The sequence below is a fragment of the Eubalaena glacialis genome, chromosome 15 (assembly GCF_028564815.1).
Source record: "Eubalaena glacialis isolate mEubGla1 chromosome 15, mEubGla1.1.hap2.+ XY, whole genome shotgun sequence".
Classification (NCBI taxonomy): Eukaryota; Metazoa; Chordata; class Mammalia; order Artiodactyla; family Balaenidae; genus Eubalaena; species Eubalaena glacialis.
In genome coordinates this window covers 53,443,563-53,466,041 of record NC_083730.1, presented here as the reverse complement: position 1 = coordinate 53,466,041, position 22,479 = coordinate 53,443,563, and the positions used below count along the sequence as shown (strand labels likewise).

The 22,479-nt window shown below is 47.0% G+C and overlaps 2 protein-coding genes across 5 annotated transcripts in view; one reads left to right on the top strand and one right to left on the bottom strand.

Moving 5' to 3' along the window:
• Positions 1 to 541: 541 nt before the first annotated feature.
• RMC1 (regulator of MON1-CCZ1) lies at positions 542 to 21,772 on the top strand. 4 transcript variants are annotated; one of them, XM_061170388.1, is made up of 20 exons: positions 542 to 882; positions 1,578 to 1,654; positions 4,128 to 4,212; positions 5,064 to 5,120; positions 6,264 to 6,350; positions 9,832 to 9,972; positions 10,281 to 10,384; positions 11,962 to 12,051; positions 12,143 to 12,248; positions 12,999 to 13,110; positions 16,017 to 16,061; positions 16,314 to 16,367; positions 16,997 to 17,125; positions 17,614 to 17,720; positions 19,492 to 19,611; positions 19,924 to 19,995; positions 20,302 to 20,406; positions 20,493 to 20,561; positions 20,651 to 20,876; positions 21,609 to 21,772. In XM_061170388.1, exons 1-20 carry the CDS (start codon positions 781 to 783, stop codon positions 21,686 to 21,688), a joined length of 1,968 nt encoding a protein of 655 aa, XP_061026371.1. In that variant the 5' UTR covers positions 542 to 780; the 3' UTR covers positions 21,689 to 21,772. The 4 variants fall into 4 exon arrangements, with proteins under 4 accessions (XP_061026371.1, XP_061026370.1, XP_061026372.1 ...); XM_061170387.1 differs by having other exon boundaries at positions 19,924 to 20,001; XM_061170389.1 differs by lacking the exon at positions 11,962 to 12,051 and having other exon boundaries at positions 19,924 to 20,001.
• The window catches only part of NPC1 (NPC intracellular cholesterol transporter 1), a 48,833-nt gene continuing 47,825 nt past the window's right edge, over positions 21,472 to 22,479 (bottom strand). Inside the window, exon 25 of the mRNA XM_061170386.1 lies at positions 21,472 to 22,273. Coding sequence (XP_061026369.1) covers positions 22,191 to 22,273 — 83 coding nt within the window. The 3' untranslated portion in view covers positions 21,472 to 22,190. The remainder of the gene's footprint in view (positions 22,274 to 22,479) is intronic.

Sequence of the window (22,479 nt, the reverse complement as noted above, 5' to 3'; positions counted from 1 at the left end):
CCTCTGTATCTTGGAGAATGGTGCCAAAATCCACCTGGTTGTCGAGAATGGACACCTAGGGCGTCATCCGTGATCCTCCCTTCTTCCCTCCCATCTCTCCTATCTCTTGAATGAGGAGCTACCTCCACTGAAAGAGGCTTTCAGACCTGCAAGCTAAACTAGGTTTCCCTGTTACAAGCTCACAGCATCCAGGTGCTGACCACAGTACTGTTCTCCCTTACTAAGCTCCCTCAGAGGCAGGCTCAAGAAGCCCTCACAAGAGAAAGAATGAGCTTTCCCTAGACCCGGGGGCAGCCTTGCCCCACGCGAGCACGCGGCCCTGAGCAAGCCTCCCGGAACGGAGTGGGAGCCAGGCCCGGAACGTGTCAGCGAAGGTGCGGCTGGGATCCAGGGCGCCGACGCCCTCCCTCGGCACTCGACAGGCTTCCGGCTCACGCCTCCGCCCTCCGCCCTCCGCCCTCCGCCCTCTGCCCTCCGCCCGGTGGGCTGCACTGGGACCCCGCCCTCCCGGAAAGGGGAGGAACCTCTCGCGGAGAGCAGGCCATGGTCTCGGCTGGCGTAGGCCCCCCATCCCCGCGGCCAGGGGGCCGGCGCCGCCAGTCACGTGCCGGAGGGCTGGGGGCGTGGCACTAGGAAGCGGCCTCAGCGCCCGCGAGATCGCAGCCGCCGCCGCCGCCGCCGCCGCCGCCGCACGGCCGGACTCCCAGCGCCCGGCGCCGCTCGCTCAGCTCCACGCTGGCGGCCGCCCCCAGGCCCACCGCCGCCGCTGCGGCGCCCGCCATGGGCGAGGAGGATTACTACCTGGAGCTGTGCGAGCGGCCGGTGCACTTTGAGAAGGCGAACCCGGTCAACTGCGTCTTCTTCGATGAGGCCAACAAGCAGGTGCGGGCAGGCCCGCGCCCTCCTCCCCCGCGCGGCCCGGCGCGCCCTGCCCGCCGCCCCCGGTGCCCCCGGGTGTCCCGCGCGCTGGGGCCGGGAGCCCGGGGACCAGGCCTGGGGCCTCTCCTGCCGTGCGGGCGCGGGATCTGCGCCAGTCCCTTCCTGTGGGAACAGGCTCCGCCGCGGCCGGGGCTTTCTCCCCCGAAGTGACAGCGGGGCGGACCCCAGCCCCCGCGCCGACGCTGCGCCCCTCGGCCGGTGTGGTCAGCTGGTAGCACTCCGGTGTTTCCTCGGCTCCTTTTGTTGTCTGTGTTTGTCATTAGTTTCCTTTGCATTCAAAGATTTAGACGTTGAGATTTTCATTATTCTCGGAATTTTGTAAAGGGGCGGGGTGCGGGGGGCAGCGGGGCGGAGGAGCAGGGTGTGCGCAAGTGCCGCGGCGGCGCCTTTGCCGAAACGGATTAAAACTTGTAGCCTCGCTCGGCGGGCTGCTCTCGGAATGGGAGACTTTTTTGGTCTCTACTCTCTTGTTTCTGAAGATTCGTGTGGACGCCAAGCCTCTGCAGTTTGCTATGCGCCACGTTAGTTTAGTTGAACCAAGGGTAGGGTGTAGTAGAAATCATCGTTGCAGGTTGGTATATGTGTCTAAAACCTTTCAAAGTTCGGGCCGTTAAAACGTTGCTGCTTTTCCCTCTCAGGTTTTTGCTGTTCGATCCGGTGGAGCTACTGGAGTGGTAGTTAAAGGCCCAGATGACAGGAATCCCATCTCATTTAGGTAATGATTGTATTGACGTTTTCAGAATATTTCAGCATGTAAACAAAATGGTGTCTTTCTGTTTTCATTAAGAAGATTGTTTTAAATTTTGTCCTTGTCTCCCCTAAGAGGGCTGAAGTGGGGGGCATATCCCAGTCTGTAGGAAAAGGGAAGCAGACAGCTGCTGTGCAGTCTTGGTGGCACATCTTAGTACCTCCTGCAGAGTGAATGTGTGGAGGCCTTCCCTGTTGTTTTGGGATCCAGATACTCCAGCGCAGGGCACCTACTTCCTGGCACTTGAAATTAGCCGGTCAGTGCGTTGATGTGCTTATTTCCGGTTTCTTGAGAGGCGGGCCTTCATTTCCTCTTTCGGCCCAGGGTCTTTGCAGAGCGTTTGGGAGGTGGAGGAGATTCCTAGGTCAGTGTTTCCCATCTAATAAAGTGTATTAAAATCTCAGCTTCCACTATACTTAAGGGGAATGAATAGCAGCCTCTTTTACTTTAAGAGATATCTCAGTTTGGATGATAGACTATCTGGTCACCTTAACTCTTTTGATTACAGAAGGGGAAAGTACAGTGTAGGCCCTCATTTTACATTTTACAATTGGCTTGTGTAAATAGGAAACAGTTTTTGAAGCAGAAAATGAATCAGCCTCTTTTTCTTTGATCATCATTTGTTTGGAAAACACTGATTGCAGCCCCTGTGCTGGGCACCAGGTGTGGGAAGGCTTTGAGTTAGCTTGGCTCCCTTCTGGAAAAGTCATACATTTAGTGTGGGAGGCAGGTGAGTGGACTCATACTGTTTACTGTGGTAGGTGCTGTAGTAGTGCTCTGTTCAGAATGTGGCCACAGAGAAGAGATGGACATTTGTCTTGGGATCGCCTGCGGAAGACCACTGCCCAGGCGGGGGAAGGCCTCAGAGTGGAGCGAGGCTTGAAAGAGAAGATTCTAGGTAGAGAAGAGAAGAGGCTTCCGGATGGAGAAAACAAGAAGGCATGCAGGCACTGTGTTGGGAGGGGACTCCGAGTCTGTGTGACTGAAAATGAGGTTTCATGCAGGGAAGGGGTGGGTGGTGGTGTGACCTCTGGCAGCAGTCAGCTATATTCTGCTGTGGATTTCGGGCTTTATCTCGTTCCTGAAGGTAAAGGTGGGGCGTGGCATGATGAGATCGATGTTTGGAAAGGGCGCACTGTTGCAGCCTTGAAGCTTGATTATTGGGAGCCTGTCAGTCAGGGATCCCATTAAGAGACAATTGCTATAATCGGAGCAGGGCGGGGAAGACCAGCCTGAAGGCACTGTAGACCAGCAAATGATAGGCACTCAAGGGTTGCTTAAGAAGGTCTGGGGTAAAACTTGGTGGTCTCTTGGGTGTGGAAAGTGAGGGTGAGGCCATGATGATCCAGATTAAGGGGCTCAGGAAGGCTTGGGGGGGGAGATACTGAACTTACCCCTCTTTTAAAAAAACATCTTATTTACTTTTAATAGCTTTATTGTGGTCTAATTATCATTAATTGCATATATTTGACATATGCCATTGATGAGTTTCGACACGTGTATCCATGAAACCATCACCAGTCAGGACAGTGAACATCCCCTTTCCTCTGAGAGTTTCCTCTGTGGTCCATTTCTTGACTTCCCATGTAACGTCCGATTGAGGCAGTTGTGAGACCCGAGGTGGAGCCCACCTGGCGGTGCAGCCCATTGGGTACTGGGTGGCAAAGAGTAGACTCCTTTCAAAAGCACTGCTGTACTTCAGTCAAAAATAAGTAAGTAAATAAATATTTCACAGCTGCCAGCATCTCAAAGAAAAAAGAAAGTGCTGCTGTGAGGGAGATGGAGAGGGAAGGCGGCTGTGTGGAGAAGGTTACTGCATGGGTCTAGACTTAGTTACGCCTAAAGGGAGGCTCAGGTGAAAGTGCAGTGTTCTCAACACCTCAGTCGCTTGTTACCTGCAATTCTGTCGATTTCTCCCGCCACCCGTTGCCAGTTGGACTTTGTTGTTTGAAAAGTGGTCCTACTGATAGCTTCAGAAACATAGTTTTAATTTTAAACTAAGATTTGCTGCTTCCTGAATTTTGTGTGTGTGTGTGTGTGGCTGCGTTGGGTCTTCGTTGCTACGCGCGGGCTTTCTCTAGTTGCGGTGAGCGGGGGCTACTCTTCGTTGCGGTGCATGAGCTTCTCACTGCGGTGGCTTCTCTCGTTGTGGAGCACGGGCTCTAGGCGCATGGGCTTCAGTAGTTGTGGCTCATGGGCTGTAGAGCACAGGCTCGGTAGCTGTGGCGCACGGGCTTAGTTGCTCCGCGGCATGTGGGATCTTCCTGGACCAGGGCTCGAACCCGTGTCCCCTGCATTGGCAGGCGGATTCTAAACCACTTCGCCACCAGGGAAGTCCCTTCCTGAATACTTAACTTGTCTTTTTTCTTTTCACAAAATGAAAGATGCTAGAATGCAGTTTTGAAGTGTAACTCATAACCTGCTCTTTCTTCTTTTAAAGAATGGAGGACAAAGGAGAAGTGAAGTGCATTAAGTTTTCCTTAGAAAATAAGATATTGGCTGTTCAGAGGACCTCAAAGACCGTGGTAAGACATATCTTTAAATACAGTATGAAGAAAAGGACATTAGAAGTACATTTGGAAGAGAATGAATTGGAAAATTCCAGTGTGAAAGGAACCATTTATTATTTTAATGTCATGGAAGCTGTAGTTATGCTGCATTGTATTTGAGCCTTCGGATTCTTGAAGGTGAGAAAGACATTTAAATGGGTAAATACTTATGGGTTAGTTGGTCATTTTTTACTTAATTTTTTTGTTTAAAGTTAAGTTGGAACCTCAGGTATCTTTTGTATTGATTGACAGCCAGCACCATAGGTTATACGAAGCATATCTTCGGCGACTTTGTGAGTTAAGCTTACCCGAGTAACTCCATTTATTCACTTCTCTCATCTTTGAATGCTCAGCCTAACAGGAGCAGATATTCAAAGCTGGAGCAGCCTGTCGGCATTTTAGTCTTCGTAAATCTTCACCATCGCCATTCATGGAGTAGAGGAAAAGCCGTGGGGAAGGAGGCAGAATCCTGTTTCCTTCTGTCAGTATTAATTACTAAAATTTTTGGAAAGCCCCTAGTAAAATACAGCAATCCATTTCTCTGAAATCAACCATTTGAGGAGTGAATTCTCAAAATCGGTTTCTAAACCCTAACAGTATTTGGATTAACTCGTTTAAAAAAATTGAATTGTCGACCTGCTGCTATTAAGGGGCCAGATTGTCCAAATCAGTCTTTTTATTTTTCCTGTCTTTGGGTTTTGTCAGGTTTTTTTTCTGATCACTTTTTAAATTTATTTCTTTTTTCTCTTGTCTCATTGTATACCAAAGTAGGTCGGCAGTATGCTGCCCAATCCACATTTCTCCTCGTGTGTGTTTTTGTTTTCCAGGATTTTTCTAATTTTACCCCGGATAGTCCTCAGCTGGAGTACACTCAGGAGTGCAAGGTATGGGCCTGATCCTTTCCCAGCTGGTGAGCGTTAACTCCGGGGGTAGAGGCGCAGGGGATAGAGGCGCAGGGTAGCGTGGTAATTTAGAGCACGAACTTGGAAGCAGGTTGTGCTTGAATGCTGGGATCTGCCTCATGTTGGCTCTGACTTTGGACACTTCTTAAAGTTTTTAAAGCCTGTTTCTTCGTCTGTAAGATGGAGCTGGAAGAATTAAATGGATGCAGGATGCTGAACACCGAGCCACGTCAGCACTTGGTGGCTGTTGTCTTCCTGCTGCCCCTGCCCTTCTCTGCTGGGCGGCGATAGCAGCCTCTTTGGAGGTTTTTGGAGAAGGAGTTCTTTTTCCCTTTTTCCTGACGATGTTTTCTTTTCTCGACTTGTGCTCTTCGTGTCCTTCCTCTTCCCTCCTCCCTCCCTTCCTTCCCTCGGTGGAGATTCTAATCCGTTTTAATTAGATTTGCTGGCTATGCTGAACTAGGCTAGTGGGGGCTCAGCTCAGCGGGCATCGCGGCACCCGGGAAACCCGCAGAAGCTGCAGGTGGATAGGGTATAGCTTTTTCATTTTTGTGACGGTTTTGCTGATTGGGGATCCAGGTGGGTCCCTCAGCAAGGAGGGGCCCGTCTGCGAACGCCTGAGCCCCTGGCAGCGCTCCAGGTCCTCTGTGTGCAGCAGAGCCCTGGCCCTGGCCCAGCTGCCCTTCGGCTCCCAGCGCTGCTCATCACCACGTGACCTGGGACGGGGCTCAAGGCCTCCAGCCCCATTTGGGGCAAGAGCCACGGAGAATCTTTAGGCCTTTATACGTTTATAACGCCAGCTTTTATGATGTGTTTGACTCAGAGTGTCAGCTGGCCTTTGATTCCTAAAGTAGAGGTTGGTATCTGTGAGTGCTGGGCAGTTGCCTTTCCCTCTGTCGTGTTGACGAGAAGGACTTCAGATTCAAGTGCTTTAGTAAGGCGTTACAGGTGAAAATCTGGGAACGGTGTATTTAAAAGAAAGTTTGATTTGTTCATAAGTAATCAAATCTCGGTAACTTTTATTAAAGAGCAATGCAAACAACAAGGTATTTTAAGCTTTTGAAGAGAATTATACATACAGTTTTTTTCTTTTAATTAAAAAAAATCTTTTACAATTCTTTTCAGACCAAGAATGCCAACATACTAGGATTCTGCTGGACCAGTTCTACTGAAATTGTCTTCATCACAGATCAAGGAATCGAATTTTACCAGGTACTATATCACTTACGTGTGCTAGAGAAAGGTCTGTGATCATGTTTTGGCCGCCTTTTGAATTCAGCACTAGATAGATATTTTGAGATTCCAGAGCTTTAGTCTTTCGTTTGGGTTTTTATTCTTTTTTTCTAATTACAAGTAATACATGCTTTTTGTAAAACATTCAAACGTTACCAAGATATATGGAAGGTAAAAGTCCCCCATAGTCCCTAGAGGTAACCATTATGAACCATGTGATGCATGTTCCTCCATTTCATTCCTACACAGGTAGCAACATTTGTTTATTTTACAGAAATGGTTATATTGTATATAAACTTGTGGCTGGCTTTATTTATTTATTTATTTTTTGGCATAGCTGTCCGTTAGATGTCTTTCCATATTTGTTCTGGCTGGTATTCTGTTGTGTGGACCTGCTACAGTTTAACCAATTTCTGTTGAACTTCATGCTTGTTTTCATTTTTTAGTGATTACAAACAATTCTACAGTGATTTCAAGCAGTGAAATGGTTTGTAACCATTGTTTTATATTCTTAGGTGAGGCAATTGTTGGAAGGGAAATAGCCTAGGTACAAACATCTAGAAAGCTGAACAGATATCACTATATTTCTTCTAGAAGTTGCATTCTCACTAGCAATGTAGGAATCTCCATTTTCCAAACCTTTAGCAGAACTGAATGTTATAAGTCTGTAGACATTTGCCAATCTGAGAGGTGGAAAGCCATTTTAATTTGTATGTTTCATTACGAGTTAGGTAAGCATCTTTTGTGTATTGTACATTTGTGTTTCCTCTTGAACTGCCTCTTCCTCTTAAAAAGAATTTTTTTTAATTGTGATAAGAAGCACATAACATGAAATTTACCGTTGTCAGTGTACAATTCATTAGCGTTAAATATATTCACATTGTAGTGAAACAGATCTCTAGAACTTTCATCTTGTAAAACTGAAACTCTGTACCTATTAAACAACAACTCCCCCATTTCCCCTTTCCCAGTCCGTGGTAACCACTGTTTTCCCCCTGTTTCTATGAATTTGTCTGCTTTAAGGACCTCTATCTCATGTAAGTGGAATCATACAATGTTTGTCTTTTTCTTGCTGTCTTGTCTCACTTAGCATAATGTCCTCGAGGTTTATCCATGTTATAGCATGTGTCAGAATTTTCTTCCTTTTTAAGGCTGAATAATATTCCATTGTTATACATACAACACATTTTGTTTATCCATTCTTCCACTGATGGACACTTGGATTGCTTCCATTTTTTTGGCTATTGTGAATAATGCTGCTATAAACACGAGTGTGTAAGTATCTCTTTGAGACCCTGCTTTCAATTCTTTTGAGTATATACCCCTAAAATGGGATTGTTGGATCACATGGTAATTCTATTTTTAATTTTTGAGGGGTTACCATACTGTTTCCATACTGTTTCCAATGGCAGTTATGCCATTTTACATCCCCACCAACAGAGCACCAGGGTTCCAGTTTCTACACATCACCACCAACACTAGTTGTTTTCTGTTTTATTGATAGCAGTCATCCTGCTGGTTGTGAGATGGTATCTCATTATGGTTTTGATTTGCATTTCTCTGATTAGTGATGTTGAACAGCTTTTCATGACTTGTTGGCCATTTGCATGTGCTCTGGACAATGTCTATTCAAGTGCTTTGTTATTTGGATTATTTCTTTTTGTTGTTGAGTTGTAGGAGTTCTTCATATATTCTGGATATTAACCCTTTATCAGATAGATGATTTGCAAATGTTTTCTCCCGTTCCATAGGTTGCCTTTTCACTCTACTGATTGTTTACTTTGCACCTTCCTCTTTATCTTTTAATATGTTCTAGCTGCCTGACCTATTGGGAAAGCTTCTGAGATCTCTAAGTGGAGCCAGTGTGGAGAGTGTTAGTATTCTTTCAGGTGTTAACTTTGTTTCCCTAACGAAAGCAGTGTAATTTAGAATGTACGAATGGAGGAGATACACCTGTGTAACAGTGTGCAAAGTGAATGTTGTGGTGCTTTGCTGTAGGGCTGTAATCAGAACCTTAGCTGACCAGCAGAAAGAAAGAAAAACTACACGAATCCCATATGTACAGAAATAGAATTTTGTACCTATGATAGCAAGGAAATGACTGCTTGCTTTACAGAAGGGTTCCCTGGGGCAATCATTTAAAAGTATAGCTTTCTGTTCTCAGTAGTAGAAAAGTGTACATTCACGTCATCTAGATGGTTTTCAGATCTTCAAGAAATAAGTTAGAAAGAAAGAGGACTCTAGCACATCTTTATTTTATTGTACCTGGATTATCGAGAAACCCACGCCCCCAACCCCGACTTCCACGTCTGTTCTGCAGGGCAGTGTTCTGGGAGCATTAACATCTTGGGGCTCTATTCAACGCTCCTTAATGTATCAGAAGATTGAGAGTATATTTTAAATGTGCCTTGATTATAAAATACTAGGTTTGCACGCGGAGTCTCATGAACACGTCTGTTAGAAGAAGGGAGCCCCTCCCAGCCGCAAATTGAGCCTGCAGGCTGGGTGGTGCCTGACTTGGTACACGTGGCTCCAGGGGCGTGGGTTTGTTTTGACCGTTTCCATGACGAGTGAGGATGCTGCTCCTCCCTGCCCTTTGGTGGATGGTGCCTGGGAATGAGGAGGCTCAGCCCTGCCCTGCAGTGAAGTGGGCTGCCTAGGCCGTCACTGGTGAGGCAGGTCCCCTCGTCTCTCCAAGCCTTATTTTCTCCCCTCAAATTGGCCTAATGATGCCCAGCTCTCAGTGTTGTGGAGAGAGTAAATGAGCTAAGATTTGGAAGCGCTAAGCACAGGGCTGGATAAATGGTAGCTGTGATAAATAAAAATGATTATTTTTTTCTGTTTAACCTACTGCGTTTTTTCTTCTGCTTTTTATTATTTTCTTCATTTACTGTGTCAGTCTTCAGACTTTTTTTTTTTTTTTTTAATTTATGGCTGCGTTGGGTCTTCATTGCTGTGCGTGGGCTTTCTCCAGTTGCGGCGAGCGGGGGCCACTCTTCATTGCTGTGTGCTGGTTTCTCATTGCAGTGGCCTCTCCTGCTGCAGAGCACTGGCTCTAGGCACGTGGGCTTCAGTAGTTATGGTGTGCAGGCTCAGTAGTTGTGGCTTGTGGGCTCTAGAGTGCAGGCTCAGTAGTTGTAGCGCATCGGCTTAGTTGCTCCATGGCATGTGGGATCTTCCCAGACCAGGGCTCGAACCTGTGTCCCCTGCATTGGCAGGCGGATTCCCAACCACTGTGCCACCAGGGAAGTCCCAGTCTTCAGACATTTTGCTGTTGTGTGTGTTTGTTTGTTTGTTTGTTTTGGCCAAGGCGTGTGGCATGCAGGATCTTAGTTCCCCAACCAGGGATTGAACCTGTGACCCCTGTAGTGGAGGCGTGGAATCCTAACCACTGAACGACCAGGGAATTCCCCATTTGCTGTTTTTAAATGAAGGCTCTGTTTCTTGAACTTTGCATCAGGTATTACCAGAGAAACGGAATCTGAAACTCCTGAAGAGCCAGAACATCAATGTGAACTGGTACATGTACTGTCCCGAGAGTGCTGTGATTCTGCTGTCCACCACGGTGCTTGGAAATGTGCTGCAGCCCTTCTATTTCCGGGTAAGAGTCAGCTTCCCTTTAAAAAAATTTCCCCTCCTATCTTGTTCCTCTAACATCCTAACTGATCCAGTAACCTCAAAGGGGCACGTTCCTCCAACAAGAGCCTTGCCACTTCCGACCACTAGAGGGCACCCCGTACCATCCCATCACCGCCAAGAATGAGTCCTTCTGGGGACAGGCCCCTGGGACCCTGGAAAGGATGGAAAGACATAGTGCGTGTATATCCTCAATGATTTGATGTGGGGAGTGCTAAAACATCAGAGGGGGTTTAATAAGCTTTTCTTAAAACTTTTTTCTTCCCCAAACAGGCTGGCACTATGTCAAAGCTGCCCAAGTTTGAGATCGAATTACCAGCTGCACCTAAGTCAACTAAACTGAGCCTCTCAGAGAGAGACATTGCCATGGCGACGATGTATGTCTGTTCTTTGAGAGAATTCCTTCTCGTAATTGCTTTCAGGGGTATCATGATAGAAGAAGCATGTTGTAGAACTCCAGGGCTGCCCGTGCTCTGGTAGCCTTGGAACACATGATAAGGACTCTGCCTTCCCTGCTTTGTACCCAGATCTTATGAACGTAGAAAGCCCGTCATCTTCTTGACATTCTTTTTTGATTTTATTGACTTTGTGATCTTAGGGAATTTTTCACCATTCTAGTCTGATAAAATGAGAACACTGAACCGATTTATTTCTTAGGTTTCTTAGTTTTAGAAATTTCTTTTCAGTCTGTGAGTCAAAGCTTATCACAGATTATTTTTTAGCTAAAATATACTTGTTCTAAAGAAAAACATAGTTTACATTTTTGATCTAAAAAATATAGACCTGAATTACTTATGTAGGAAGGTATATTTTCATTTGGAAATGCAGCTATCTCAAATTTTAAAACTTTATTATGAAAGTATCAAACACACAAAAATAGAAACTGATACAAAGAATCTCCTATATACCCATATTCAACAAATATAAACAGTTTGCTCCTAAATTACTTGTGATTCTTCTATGGCTTAAAACAGTGGTTTCCAAACAGTAAAATTTTTTAGCATTTAGAATGCTTTTTTTTTTTAAAGAAATCTGCGGCATCCTGGTTTAGAAAAAGATAAAATGAGAACAGTCCTTGCAAAGGCGGAGACCCTTCCCCCAGTCTCCTCCTTGTCCCTGAGGCAGCCCCAGCAAAGTGTGAACTCCTGGAATAAAAATGTACATGCAGGAACTGGTCACGGCAACATTTATCAGATGAGGCTTAAAAATCAAGAGTGATAATATTTTCCTGTGATTAAGGAATGTACTCATTATATAAAACTGGGAAATTACAGAAAGTTAAAAAGAAAATGGACTTAGCATATTACTCAAGGGCAGCTATTGACAACATGTATTTCGTTCCAGTAGTTTTGGACATTCTTCATAAGTCATTCTGCAGAAGTTTGTGTTTTTCTTTTGAAATATTGTGATCAAGCTATATTTAGTTTAGTTTTTTTTTTTTTTTTTTTTTTTGGCTGCGTTGGGTCTTCGTTGCTGCACGTGGGCTTTCTCTAGTTGTGGTGAGCGGGCTTCTCATTGCGGTGGCTTCTCTTGTTGCGGAGCACAGGCTCTAGGTGCACAGGCTTCAGTAGTTGTGGCTCATGGGCTGTAGAGCACAGGCTCAGTAGTTGTGGCGCACAGGCTTAGTTGCTCCACGGCATGTGGGATCTTCCTGGACCAGGGCTCAAACCCGTGTACCCTGAACTGGCAGGCAGATTCTTAACCACTGCACCACCAGGGAAGCCCAAGCTATATTTAGTTTTGCATCCCCCCTTTTCACTTAACTTTATAATAGGCTTTTTTTTTTTTTTTTAAAGCTAACTGCACTGTCTTTGTAAATATTTCTGTTGGCTGCGAAATACCCCATTAAGTGAATATCTCTTAATTTACTTAACTGTGGCCTTATAACTCTGCAGTTAGAATGGAGGGACGTCAAACAGCCAGCATGACTTACGTCTCTTTGTTCTGTGATTAGATATGGACAGCTATATGTTCTCTTCCTGAGGCATCATTCTCGGACCTCCAATAGTACTGGAGCGGAGGTAGTCCTATATCACCTACCACGGTATATTTAATGCTTTCTTCCCTCTTCTCCGATTGTAAAATATGAATTAAAGCTTGTCGATCTATATTTTGACCTTTCTATTGTCCTACAGAGAAGGCGCCTGTAAAAAGATGCACATATTGAAGTTAAACCGGACAGGGAAGTTCGCCCTGAACGTGGTGGACAACCTGGTGGTGGTTCATCATCAGGACACGGAGGTATGAGTGGGGGGGTGGGGGGGGTCCTGCTTGAAGGAGCTGTGAAAATGGACACAATATTCTGAAAGAGACGAGAAAGTGCTTTTTATGCTCAAAGTTTTGATCTTCCAGGTGGAAATGGGTTTGGATTTCTAGATGGTTTAGGAAAACCCTACCAGTTGATTAGCATAATTAAAAACTGTTTCACAAAGTAACACATGTGAGGAGATTGGACTTTGGAACAATTATTTGGTCGAATCATCTAAGCTGGGGATTCCCTGCCGAGCCAGTGTGTTGTGTGAGCACATGAGCCCTGTACTTCCTCTGTGAGTGTAGATGATGATGGTTTTGAGGCTCTGTGGCCGCAGAGAAAGAGCTAGAATGATCCTGCTGCTTCCACCCCGTCAGCTGGGTGTCTGGTGGGAGACAAGCCACTTCCCTCCTTGCCTCCTGGAGGCTGGTGACACCCGTATCGATAACTAATAAAGATGTTGCAAGTTAAAGTGAAAAAGATCTGTTCAAGTCACTGGAGCTCTTCAGAGGCAGCATGTCATAGATTCCAGGAATACTTCTGAGAGCCGTAAACATGTACAAGAGAGCTGGGATGTTCCAGCAGGTTCCTCCTCAAATAAGAGCCAGCGTGCAGGGGTGGAACGCAGGCACGGGCCTCCTTCAGCTGATCCGAAACAGCAGATGTGAGGTCACAAGAGGGACGGGTGGAACCGTGGTTTGTCTGGGCTGGTATCACAGTCTTGTCTTTCTCCCCCTCAGACATCAGTGATATTTGATATCAAGCTGAGGGGGGACTTCGATGGCACCGTTACCCTCCATCACCCTGTGCTTCCAGCTCGATCCATTCAGCCCTATCAGATCCCTGTGGCAGGTAAAAGGGAATCTCCGTGTGTGCATGGAAGGGGGAGCAGATAAAGGGCTTCCCAGATCTGTTTGCTTTTGCAAGGGGTGATTCTGGTTTTTGTTTTGTTTTTTAAATGATACTTCTGCTGATTCTTTAAGCTAAAATTGTGTTCTTATGAAAGTGTTTTTTTATTTTTTGGTCCTGTGGGATCTTAGTTCCCTGACCAGGGATCAAACCTGCGCCCCCTGCAGTGGAGGTGCAGAGTCTTAACCGCTGGACCGCCACGGAAGTCCCGTGAAAAGTGTTTTATAAGAGAGAAGAATCTTCCTTTGAAGAAAATAGAATGATTCTGTTCTTTGAGCTTTAAAATGGAGAGTTGTGATTACACATTGAAGCCCAAAGATTTTTTTAATGTTGAATAAGACCTTGACATTTCTGTTGGTCTGTGCTCTGTAGCCCTGAGGTTAAATTTGGCTGCTTATGGCTGTTATTTTAACCTGGGATCACTTTTCCTTATCTTTCTCACATTCTGCGTCATAATTACAATAAATACTGCGTTTTCCCTTGACTGATGGTCACAGTAAGTACTTAGGCTGTGGTTCTGAGGTTATTCTGAACCACTCCTCCAACCTGAAGAGGTGGCAGTAGGAAGTCAGAGAAGAGACAGGGTCAGGATTTCAGAAAAAGGGAAAGAAACCATTTGGTTCCTTTTGCTTTTTCCCAATGTAATCGATTTTAAGGTAGAACTCAAATCATATTCTCTTCTTTTCAAGGAGACTGGAGTCTAGAGTAAGCTAGTTGAAGTTTCAGTGTGTAAACCGTAGTCAGATGGTACACATTTGGAACTCTGGGAGGAGTGTTTTCTTAAAAGGAATCCCCGTCAGATAGCTTTGGTGTGTCGGCCTCGCCTGCTGGCAGGATGTCCTTGTACCTGTCACAGGGAAGAATCAGATCAGGCTCTGGGTGACAGTTTAGCAAGAGCACTGCCTCCTGCCTGCCCGCCCAGTCTTGCCAGATCAGCCAGAAGCTGAGCAGAGTTTGAGAATAAGCTACAGTGGAACCTTGAACAGGGGGGTTAATCCACATATAATTTATGGTCAGCCCTCCATAGCCGAGGTTCTGCATACAAGGATTCAACCAACCACAGTGGTTTTTACTGTTGAAGAATATTCCTGGGCTTCCCAGGTGGCGCAGTGGTTGAGAATCCGCCTGCCAGTGCAGGGGACACAGGTTCGAGCACTGGTCCGGGAAGATCCCACATGCTGCGGGGCAACTAAGCCCGTGCACCACAACTACTGAGCCTGCGCTCTAGAGCCCGTGAGCCACAACTACTGGAGCCCACGTGCCATAACTGCTGAAGCCCGTGCGCCTAGAGCCCGTGCTCCAAAACAAGAGAAGCCACTGCAATGAGAAGCCTGCGCACCGCAACGAAGACCCAACACAGCCAAGAAAAAAAAAATCCCTGTATAAGTGGATACATGCAGTTCTAACCCGCCTTGTTTGAGGGTCAGCTGTAGTTTGCACATTTGATTAGGTCTTTTGGCCCTCTCTGTTCTTTCCAGCTTCTTCCTTTTCCCAGGGTAGTGATGTTTAAAAGAGTAGATTGTGTCAAGTGATTGGCTTGTATCTGCTGCTCACTCAGCATGAAGGTAACTGCTGGCGAATTGGGGCAAAAACAACTCTAAACATTCCAGCCCTTCAGCTCTGTTCCAGTTGTTTAGGACCAGTAAGAAGGTAGTCAGGCTCTGATTGGCTGTTTAGATAAAGCAAAGGCCAGGTGTGGCTAAAACAAGAGCCCAGAGATTAATAAGAATTCAAGAGTCCATGAATCTCTGGGCTTCTAGAGTGGGTTGGCAAAGCGTTTTTTGTGGTTAATGACTTTTTGTTTTTCCTGCTAGACTCCAAGCCCCTCACAGGTTTGTAGCATCTTTGTATCTTGCCCACCTGAGCTGTCGCAGGTGTGCTGTCACAGGTGTGCTGTCGCAGGTCAGGAAGAGCTTGTTGGACTATTTTGAAAGACGAGACCAGCAACTTGGGGAAGAGCCAGCCTCCCTCGTTTCCCCTTCTGGTTTTGGTCTGTTCGACCAGTGGCTCTCGAGCTGGCTACACATTAGGATCACCTGGGGGGCTTTCAAAACCAAAGCCACCTGGCTCTTACCTGAGCGCATTAAGTCAACGTGATGGGTAGCCAATCAAGGCCCACGTGTAGGACCCTCACTCGTAGGTTCCAAATGCAAGTGTTCTTTGCCTCAGCTTGTCTGGTCTGGCCCTGTCCTCTACTGGGGCGTCTGTGCAAAATTACCACCTTTTCCAACCTGCCGATTGAAACCTATTTTCCGATTGTACCTGGGTAGTTGGAACAGTACTAGGAATAGTCATGTTCAGTTTGCAGGCTGCATTTCTCAAGGTCACTGCGGGCTTCCCCCACAGACATACACACTCGAGCAATGTCACTGGTAGTTGTGAGTCCCTGTCACGTGAGGGTTTTATGGGGGGGCTCTGCTTCCCAGGTGAGATCTCTGCCTGGACCTACTCTGTGCAGTGGAGAATTGAGCTCATTATTTAGATAATTAAGCCACAAAACACTTTATTTGAAATAGTCTCAGTGAATTATCTGAGTATTTGATTCTGAATCACCCAGGTGAATTTCTCAGTTCTTTAATGTGCATGTGTGTAAAAAAGAAAACGCTGTGAATTGAACCTTGACCTGCTTTCTCCTTGGCGAGACACCTTCATGGATGGTTCTCGACTTCCCCCTTCCTCCTTATAGGTGTTATCAGTGGGACACGACAGTTCACTTCTTCGTTATTTAACTACAGTCGAATGAACGTTTACTGAAGGAAGTATTAAGTGTTACCTTTACGTCCCAGTATCGGCAGCACCTTCTGGCTGCATCACCAGCCCTCACACACACGCGTCTTCTCTCTTTGTAGGCCCTGCTCCCGTGACCAGCCAGTCCCCCATCCCGTGTAAACTCTGTATCCTTTCCGAAGGCCTTGGCCGGGCACAACAGGGGAGCTGTCACCTCTCCTTACACTGGGGTCTAAGGGTGGTCCGAGCCCCCGGTCAGGCGTGAGTAATGTCGTGGGAAGCGCCTGTGGGGTTTCCTTCCCGTCGAGGGCCGGGCACCTAGGGCGGCCTCAGCAAACAGGGTGGGAGGATGCTAATCGGAGCTGGGTTTGCCTTTTGTCTTCATCTCTCCCTGGTTTAGAATTTCCTATAACATGTAGATTCTTCATCCTGGATTGTCTTTCAACCTGACATCATCATCAGTGCGAGCCAAGGTGGGTCGGGGTGGGGGTCACCCTGTTAGAAAGCTGTGCTTGCTGATGGTCTCCCGTCTTGAGGTGTGCCAGCCCTGAGAGGGTTGAGAAAGGGGTGACTCAGATCATTTCCAGTGAAGCCTTTGGTTCTTCTCTTCTGGAACCCCAGTTGAGAAGGGCTCTGCCCACCTGCCCGGCAGTGTGGGTGTCAGGAGGTTCAGGGCTGGTGGATGGCTGAGTTAACGGAGCTCCTTTGGGAGCCTCAGGAATTGCCTTTTGACTAATGAGCCAGAGCAGGAGAAACCGGAGCCCAGGACCGAAGTCCGTGCCCTGCAGACACCCGTTCTCCCTTCAAGGTCAAAGGGGGTTGGTCAGGGGCGGGGAGGGGTCGCCCGTCTGTATGCAGTAGACACTCCGCGGGTACACGTGGAGTCACTCTGTGAGGAGTCAGCCGACACGCAGAGGTGCTTTGGCTGCCACTCCCACTGTCGTCAGACGTGTCCTGAACATCGCAGCTTGTGCTTTGGTGTGAGAAGCAGCCACTGGCTGTGCTTTGCAGCACTTCCCCCCATGAATGTTGAGGGGAACCAGCTTTGGGGCTTTTGTTTTGGTTTGCGTCCCACTATTAAATTTGCTGCCTCTCAATCCAGGTTACCTCTGGAACCTCCAAGTGAAACTTCAGCCCATAGTAAACCTCTTGCCAGATAAAGGAAGGCTCATGGACTTCCTCCTCCAGAGAAGGGAATGCAAGACCGTCGTCCTGTCGGTGTGCTCGCAGAGTAAGTGGGGTCCTCACCCTGCGGTCTGATTCCTGACGCTGCCTGTGCCGCCCACCGGAAGACGGGCCACATTTTTATCTTGTCTGCAGCCGGTAGGCTCAGTGACAAGTGGATTATTTAACCCCCTGGAAAGGCTGCTCAGTATAAAAATGACTTGTCTCTACATTCCCTGGGTAAAGACTAAATAAAGCAGACCTAAACATGGGCACACATGAGGGTGGAGGCTGCCCTCCCCAGCTTGAAAACAAACCTTTTTCAGAATCCAAGTCACTCACGACATTTATACCTACTTTGAGAATCTTCTGACGCCCTCCGTAGCTACGTTAGTAACCGGCAAGGGCTGGCGAGTGCCCTTGGGCCCCGGTCTCTACAGCGTTTCTCTGAATGCCCTGGTGACCCCCGGAAATGAGTCATTTCTCTCACAGTGTGTTTAAGTTCTAAAGTTGACGCAAGGTTGGCCGACGTGTGTGAACCTTGACTCCTTCCAGTGTTGACAGAGTCAGACAGAGCAACGCTGCCTGTGATAGCCACTGTTTTTGATAAACTCAACCAGGAGTATAAGAAGTACCTGGATGCCGAGCAGAGTTACACGCTGGTAAGTTGTATGTATGTGATGAGGGCCTCCTCCCCACCCCACCCCGGGTATCTTGTCTGTGTGATTATAACGCAAGATTCTGACAGAATGACACCACTGAGGTTTGCTGTGTGCCAGAGGGCAAGGTGGCCGGCCGTAGGGGGAACGTAAATCCAGAGTCCCTGTGTCCCATGAGCTAGAGGCTGAACATCACTTAATGTCTTCACCTTCTTTTGTTGTTTTTTTAATATATATATATATATATATTTTTTAATAGTAATCTTTTATTTTTTTTTTATATTTATTTTTGGTTGTGTTGGGTCTTCGTTTCTGTGCGAGGGCTTTCTCTAGTTGTGGCAAGCGGGGGCCACTCTTCATCGCGGTGCGCAGGCCTCTCACTATCGCGGCCTCATTTGTTGCGGAGCGCAGGCTCCAGACGCGCAGGCTCAGTAGTTGTGGCGCACGGGCTTAGTTGCTCCGTGGCATGTGGGATCTTCCCAGACCAGGGCCCAAACCCATGTCCCCTGCATTAGCAGGCAGATTCTCAACCACTGCGCCACCAGGGAAGCCCCTTTTGTTGTTTTTTAAAAATAAATTATTATTTTTTTCTTTTGGCTGTGTTGGGTCTTCGTTGCTGCACACGGGCTTTCTCTAGTTGGCAGCGAGCGGGGGCTACTCTTCATTGCGGTGCGCGGGGTTCTCATTGCGGTGGCTTCTCTTGTTGCAGAGCACGGGCTCTAGAGCGCAGGCTCAGTAGTTGCGGCCCAGAGCATGGGCTTAGCTGCTCCGCGGCATGTGGGATCTTCCCGGGCCAGGGATCGAACCTGTGTCCCCTGCATTGGCAGGCGGATTCTTAACCACTTAACCACCAGGGAAGCCCTCTTTTGTTATTTTTAATCAGTGTTTGATCTTACACGTAGATAGCTCCTTGGTCTGCCTTTATTTTATGGATAAGAAAATCAGTCTCAGTTTGGTTATTTTATATGTCTTTCTGCCAATCCAGAGCCTAGACTCAGTAAATCAGAAATATAATCATTTTGTCACTTGTTCTTCCTTTCCTTTGAGGATGTAATAGCTATAAAAAATAAGGCGTGTCCTGGCATTCAGTCAAGATCCCCTTAGGACTGTGATGACTCAGTATTGGCACTGTGCTTTTCCTATAGTAGGCTCAAGTGTTTGTTGTGAAGGGCTGGAAAAAATTAACATGGCTTATCAGGGTCTGCTGTACTGTTTCTTATTTTATCTTCTGAAGCTAGAAAGAAGTTCAGGACAAGTGGAATGAATGATTCCTCTTCAAGAATCTGATTAGTCCGAAGGCTAAAAATGGAAGTGGTTTTAAACAATAACAAAAACCCCAGAACGCCCTAGATGGTCTGTGATTAATAAAATTAGGGAGTTATTTTAAGAGGTTAAAAAACAAAAGTCTCCCTGGCAGTCCAGTGGTTAAGACTCTGAGCTTCCACTGCAGGGGGCGCAGGTTCGATCCCTGGTCGGGGAACTAAGATCCCTGCATGAGGCGCGGTGCAGCCAAAAATTAAAAAAAAAAAAAAAGTCTCAATAAAACTATGACTTAGGCTTTTTAGTTCATCCGTGAACACTGGTGTATCTCCTGACCTCCTAAACTCCTCCCCGGCCAGCACAGGAAAGAGTTTTGTCCAAGTAATGAAATAAGTGTCATCCTCTGCTCACGTCTTAGGCTCACAGCATCTAGGGGTTCAGTCTTTTTGGATTAACTGTGAACACGCCATTTCCCGGAAGACGACTGAGGTCCCGTTTGTGATGTATTGTGCAGGCACTGGAAGTGGGGCAGAGCCGGAGCGGCCCGCTCCTCAGGAGGCCGGTGCGCACCCAGGCCGTGGTCGACCAGTCTGACATGTACACCCATGTCCTGTCGGCGTTTACGGAGAAGAAGGTAGGGGAGGCTCGCCGCCCCTTCTGGACTGAAGATTCCCAAAACAAAGATCTCATTTGAAGGGGATTGAGGAAAATGAGTAGAACTCAGAATGTGATTAGAGTAACCGGGTTATCTTGGGTGAGGACTGAATGCTCATGGTTCGGCTTCTAATACTCAGGCCTAAAGATGATCCCCAACCCGGGAGGTTCTGGAGGGGTTTGTGCAAAAGCAGCCAAGTAGAACCCTGGAAGCAAGGGGGCAGATAAACAAGGAGCTGTTACACGGAGCCTCCTCTGCCACTCTGGTTCTAAACACTTTTCCCCTCTGTAGGAGATGCCTCAGAAATTCGTGATAGCCGTGCTCATGGAATATATCCGCTCTCTGAACCAGTTTCAGATCATGGTACAGGTACCTTCAAGCCAGCATCTGTGGTCCCACGTTAGAGGGGCAGGGGATTATTCAAGTAAAAGCACTGTCAGTACCTTAGCTGAGATGACTCTCTGTACACCACAAGAGTCTGCACACCTGCCTCAGACTCAGTGACCCTCCTCACGTGACCCCATGTTCTCAGGTGGAATGATCAGTTTCAGGCCAGGTCGGGTTCTTTCACCCGTCACTTAGAGCAGCTGTGGTCCTCGGCATACTGAGCCTCTAGTCTGTCGTAGTTGAGCGACGTGGACACCGTCTCTCCTTCTGTCTCTGTCTCAGCATTATTTGCACGAGCTTGTCATCAAGACGCTCGTCCAGCACAACCTCTTCTACACGCTGCACCAGTTCCTGCAGTACCATGTCCTCAGCGACTCGAAGCCTTTGGTAAGTACCACCCAATTTTTACTTTTGTGACTTAAAATTTGACCTTTCAACATACGGCAAGTCTAATCTGAAAATGTGTCTTCCAGGCTTGTCTGCTGCTCTCCCTGGAAAGTTTTTATCCTCCTGCTCATCAGCTGTCTCTGGATATGTTGAAGGTAACTCTGATACAGCAGAGTTTTAAACCCCACAGAAGGGTGTTCCTATTGCTTGCACTGACCTGGATTTCTCTTTACCTTACTTCTAGCGACTTTCCACAGCAAATGATGAAATAGTAGAAGTTCTCCTTTCCAAACACCAAGTGTTAGCTGCCTTAAGGTTTATCCGGGGCATTGGTGGCCATGACAACATCTCTGCACGAAAATTTTTAGATGCTGCAAAGCAGACTGAAGACCACATGCTTTTCTACACTATATTCCGGTTTTTTGAACAGCGAAACCAGCGTTTGCGAGGGAACCCTAGTTTCACACCAGGTGAGAATATAGCTGCAGGGAAAAGACCTGGGGCGACCACGGACTCAGACAGTAGCAGGAGAGCACTGGCAGCTGGGGGGGGGCGAGAAGCCTTTTGGTTTGGAGCACTCTCGGGTTAGTTTTTAAAAAACAAAATTTTGTACCAGCCTGCATAATCCTTAGCCTGTTGTAGTAAGAGTGGATTCAAGGTGCTGATGGAACTGGAGTTCTGCTCTGGAACTGCAGTGGGGTGTCGGGGTGGAAGGCAGGGTAGTCTGGGCCCAGCTCTGTCTGACATCTGGGCTTGGAATGGCCCTTGCTGAAGAATCAGGAACAAGACAGGAAATGGCTGCGGAGGGTTGTAAATGGCCTGGGGCTTGTTGATGTTTTAGTTTTAGACAGAAAGCATTGGCTAATCACTCTTATCTCCAAAGTTATGAAATCTAAAGCACCCTCTTCCTTAGGATGGGGAGGAACCTGTAACTCAGGGCTCCCAGCGTTTACTGATCACCCTGCTTCTCCCCTGTCTCTCAGGGCAGAGGGCAGTTTGCTGGGGGCTGTAAAGGTTCTGTAATGGCACGAGCTGGGTAAACGGAAAGGACAACAACTCAAGAGCTTAGGAAAACAAAGTATTTTATGAAAGAAAAATAAGTTAAAACCCAGTATCCACATCTAGGAGCTGCAGAGTGTTCATTCTCGTTTTCCTCCTTTCGTGCCTTGTCTAACGGATTAAATCTGTATTTTCCTTTACAGGAGAACACTGTGAAGAACACGTTGCTTTTTTCAAACAGGTTTTTGGAGACCAAGCTCTAATGAGGCCTACGACGTTCTGAGGTCACTTGCTAGTTTTTTTTAATATATATATAAAATGTGTACAAAGTTAATTTATTGCGTTAATAAAGCTCTTTAAACTACAAGATGTTGTAATAAAGTATATCTACGACATCCTCAAATGTTACTAAAAATATGGTATAGAACTTGTGTGATGGCTTACTCCTACAAAAGGAGAAACATTGCATTGATTGGCCTTTAGAAAGTGTCAGTGAGCAGATAGCAGCCTTCCTAGCGTCCCCTTCTGCCTGCCCGAGAACCAGGCTTCGTTCCTGGAGAACCGGAAGGCGCTCCAGCGTCTTGGGGCTGCCTCCAAGCTCAGTAATACTGCTTCAAGGCAGAGTCTGCATTCCTGAGTTTAAAAGCGCTATGGCCGAAGCTGCTGCTGTTAAATAGCCTGACATCTGCTCGCCCTCAGGGTTCAACTGAGCCTTGACAACGCAGCTGCTGTCCAGTGGTGAACCGACCAACTGACCTGCAGAGTCTCCGAAGCCCGTGAGAGGGCTAGAAATTGAGAAGCTGCTCTCGCTCTGTACCTCTGTATCGCTCCTGAGCGGCCAGACTTCTGGCTTTACTTATCGATGGTCCTGTGAGGGATAAAAAGAATTAACTTTTGGATCATTTCTTTAGGAGAAAAGGAGATAGTTTCTACTGTAACACAACTTCCTGTCCCCCAGAGATTAAGGGGGAAAAAAACCCCTCATTTTCTTAATCACAAAGCTATAAATCAAGCAAATTAGTACTGTTCTTTCAGCCACAGGTCATTTATAGAAGCTGAAGTGACCACAGAGGT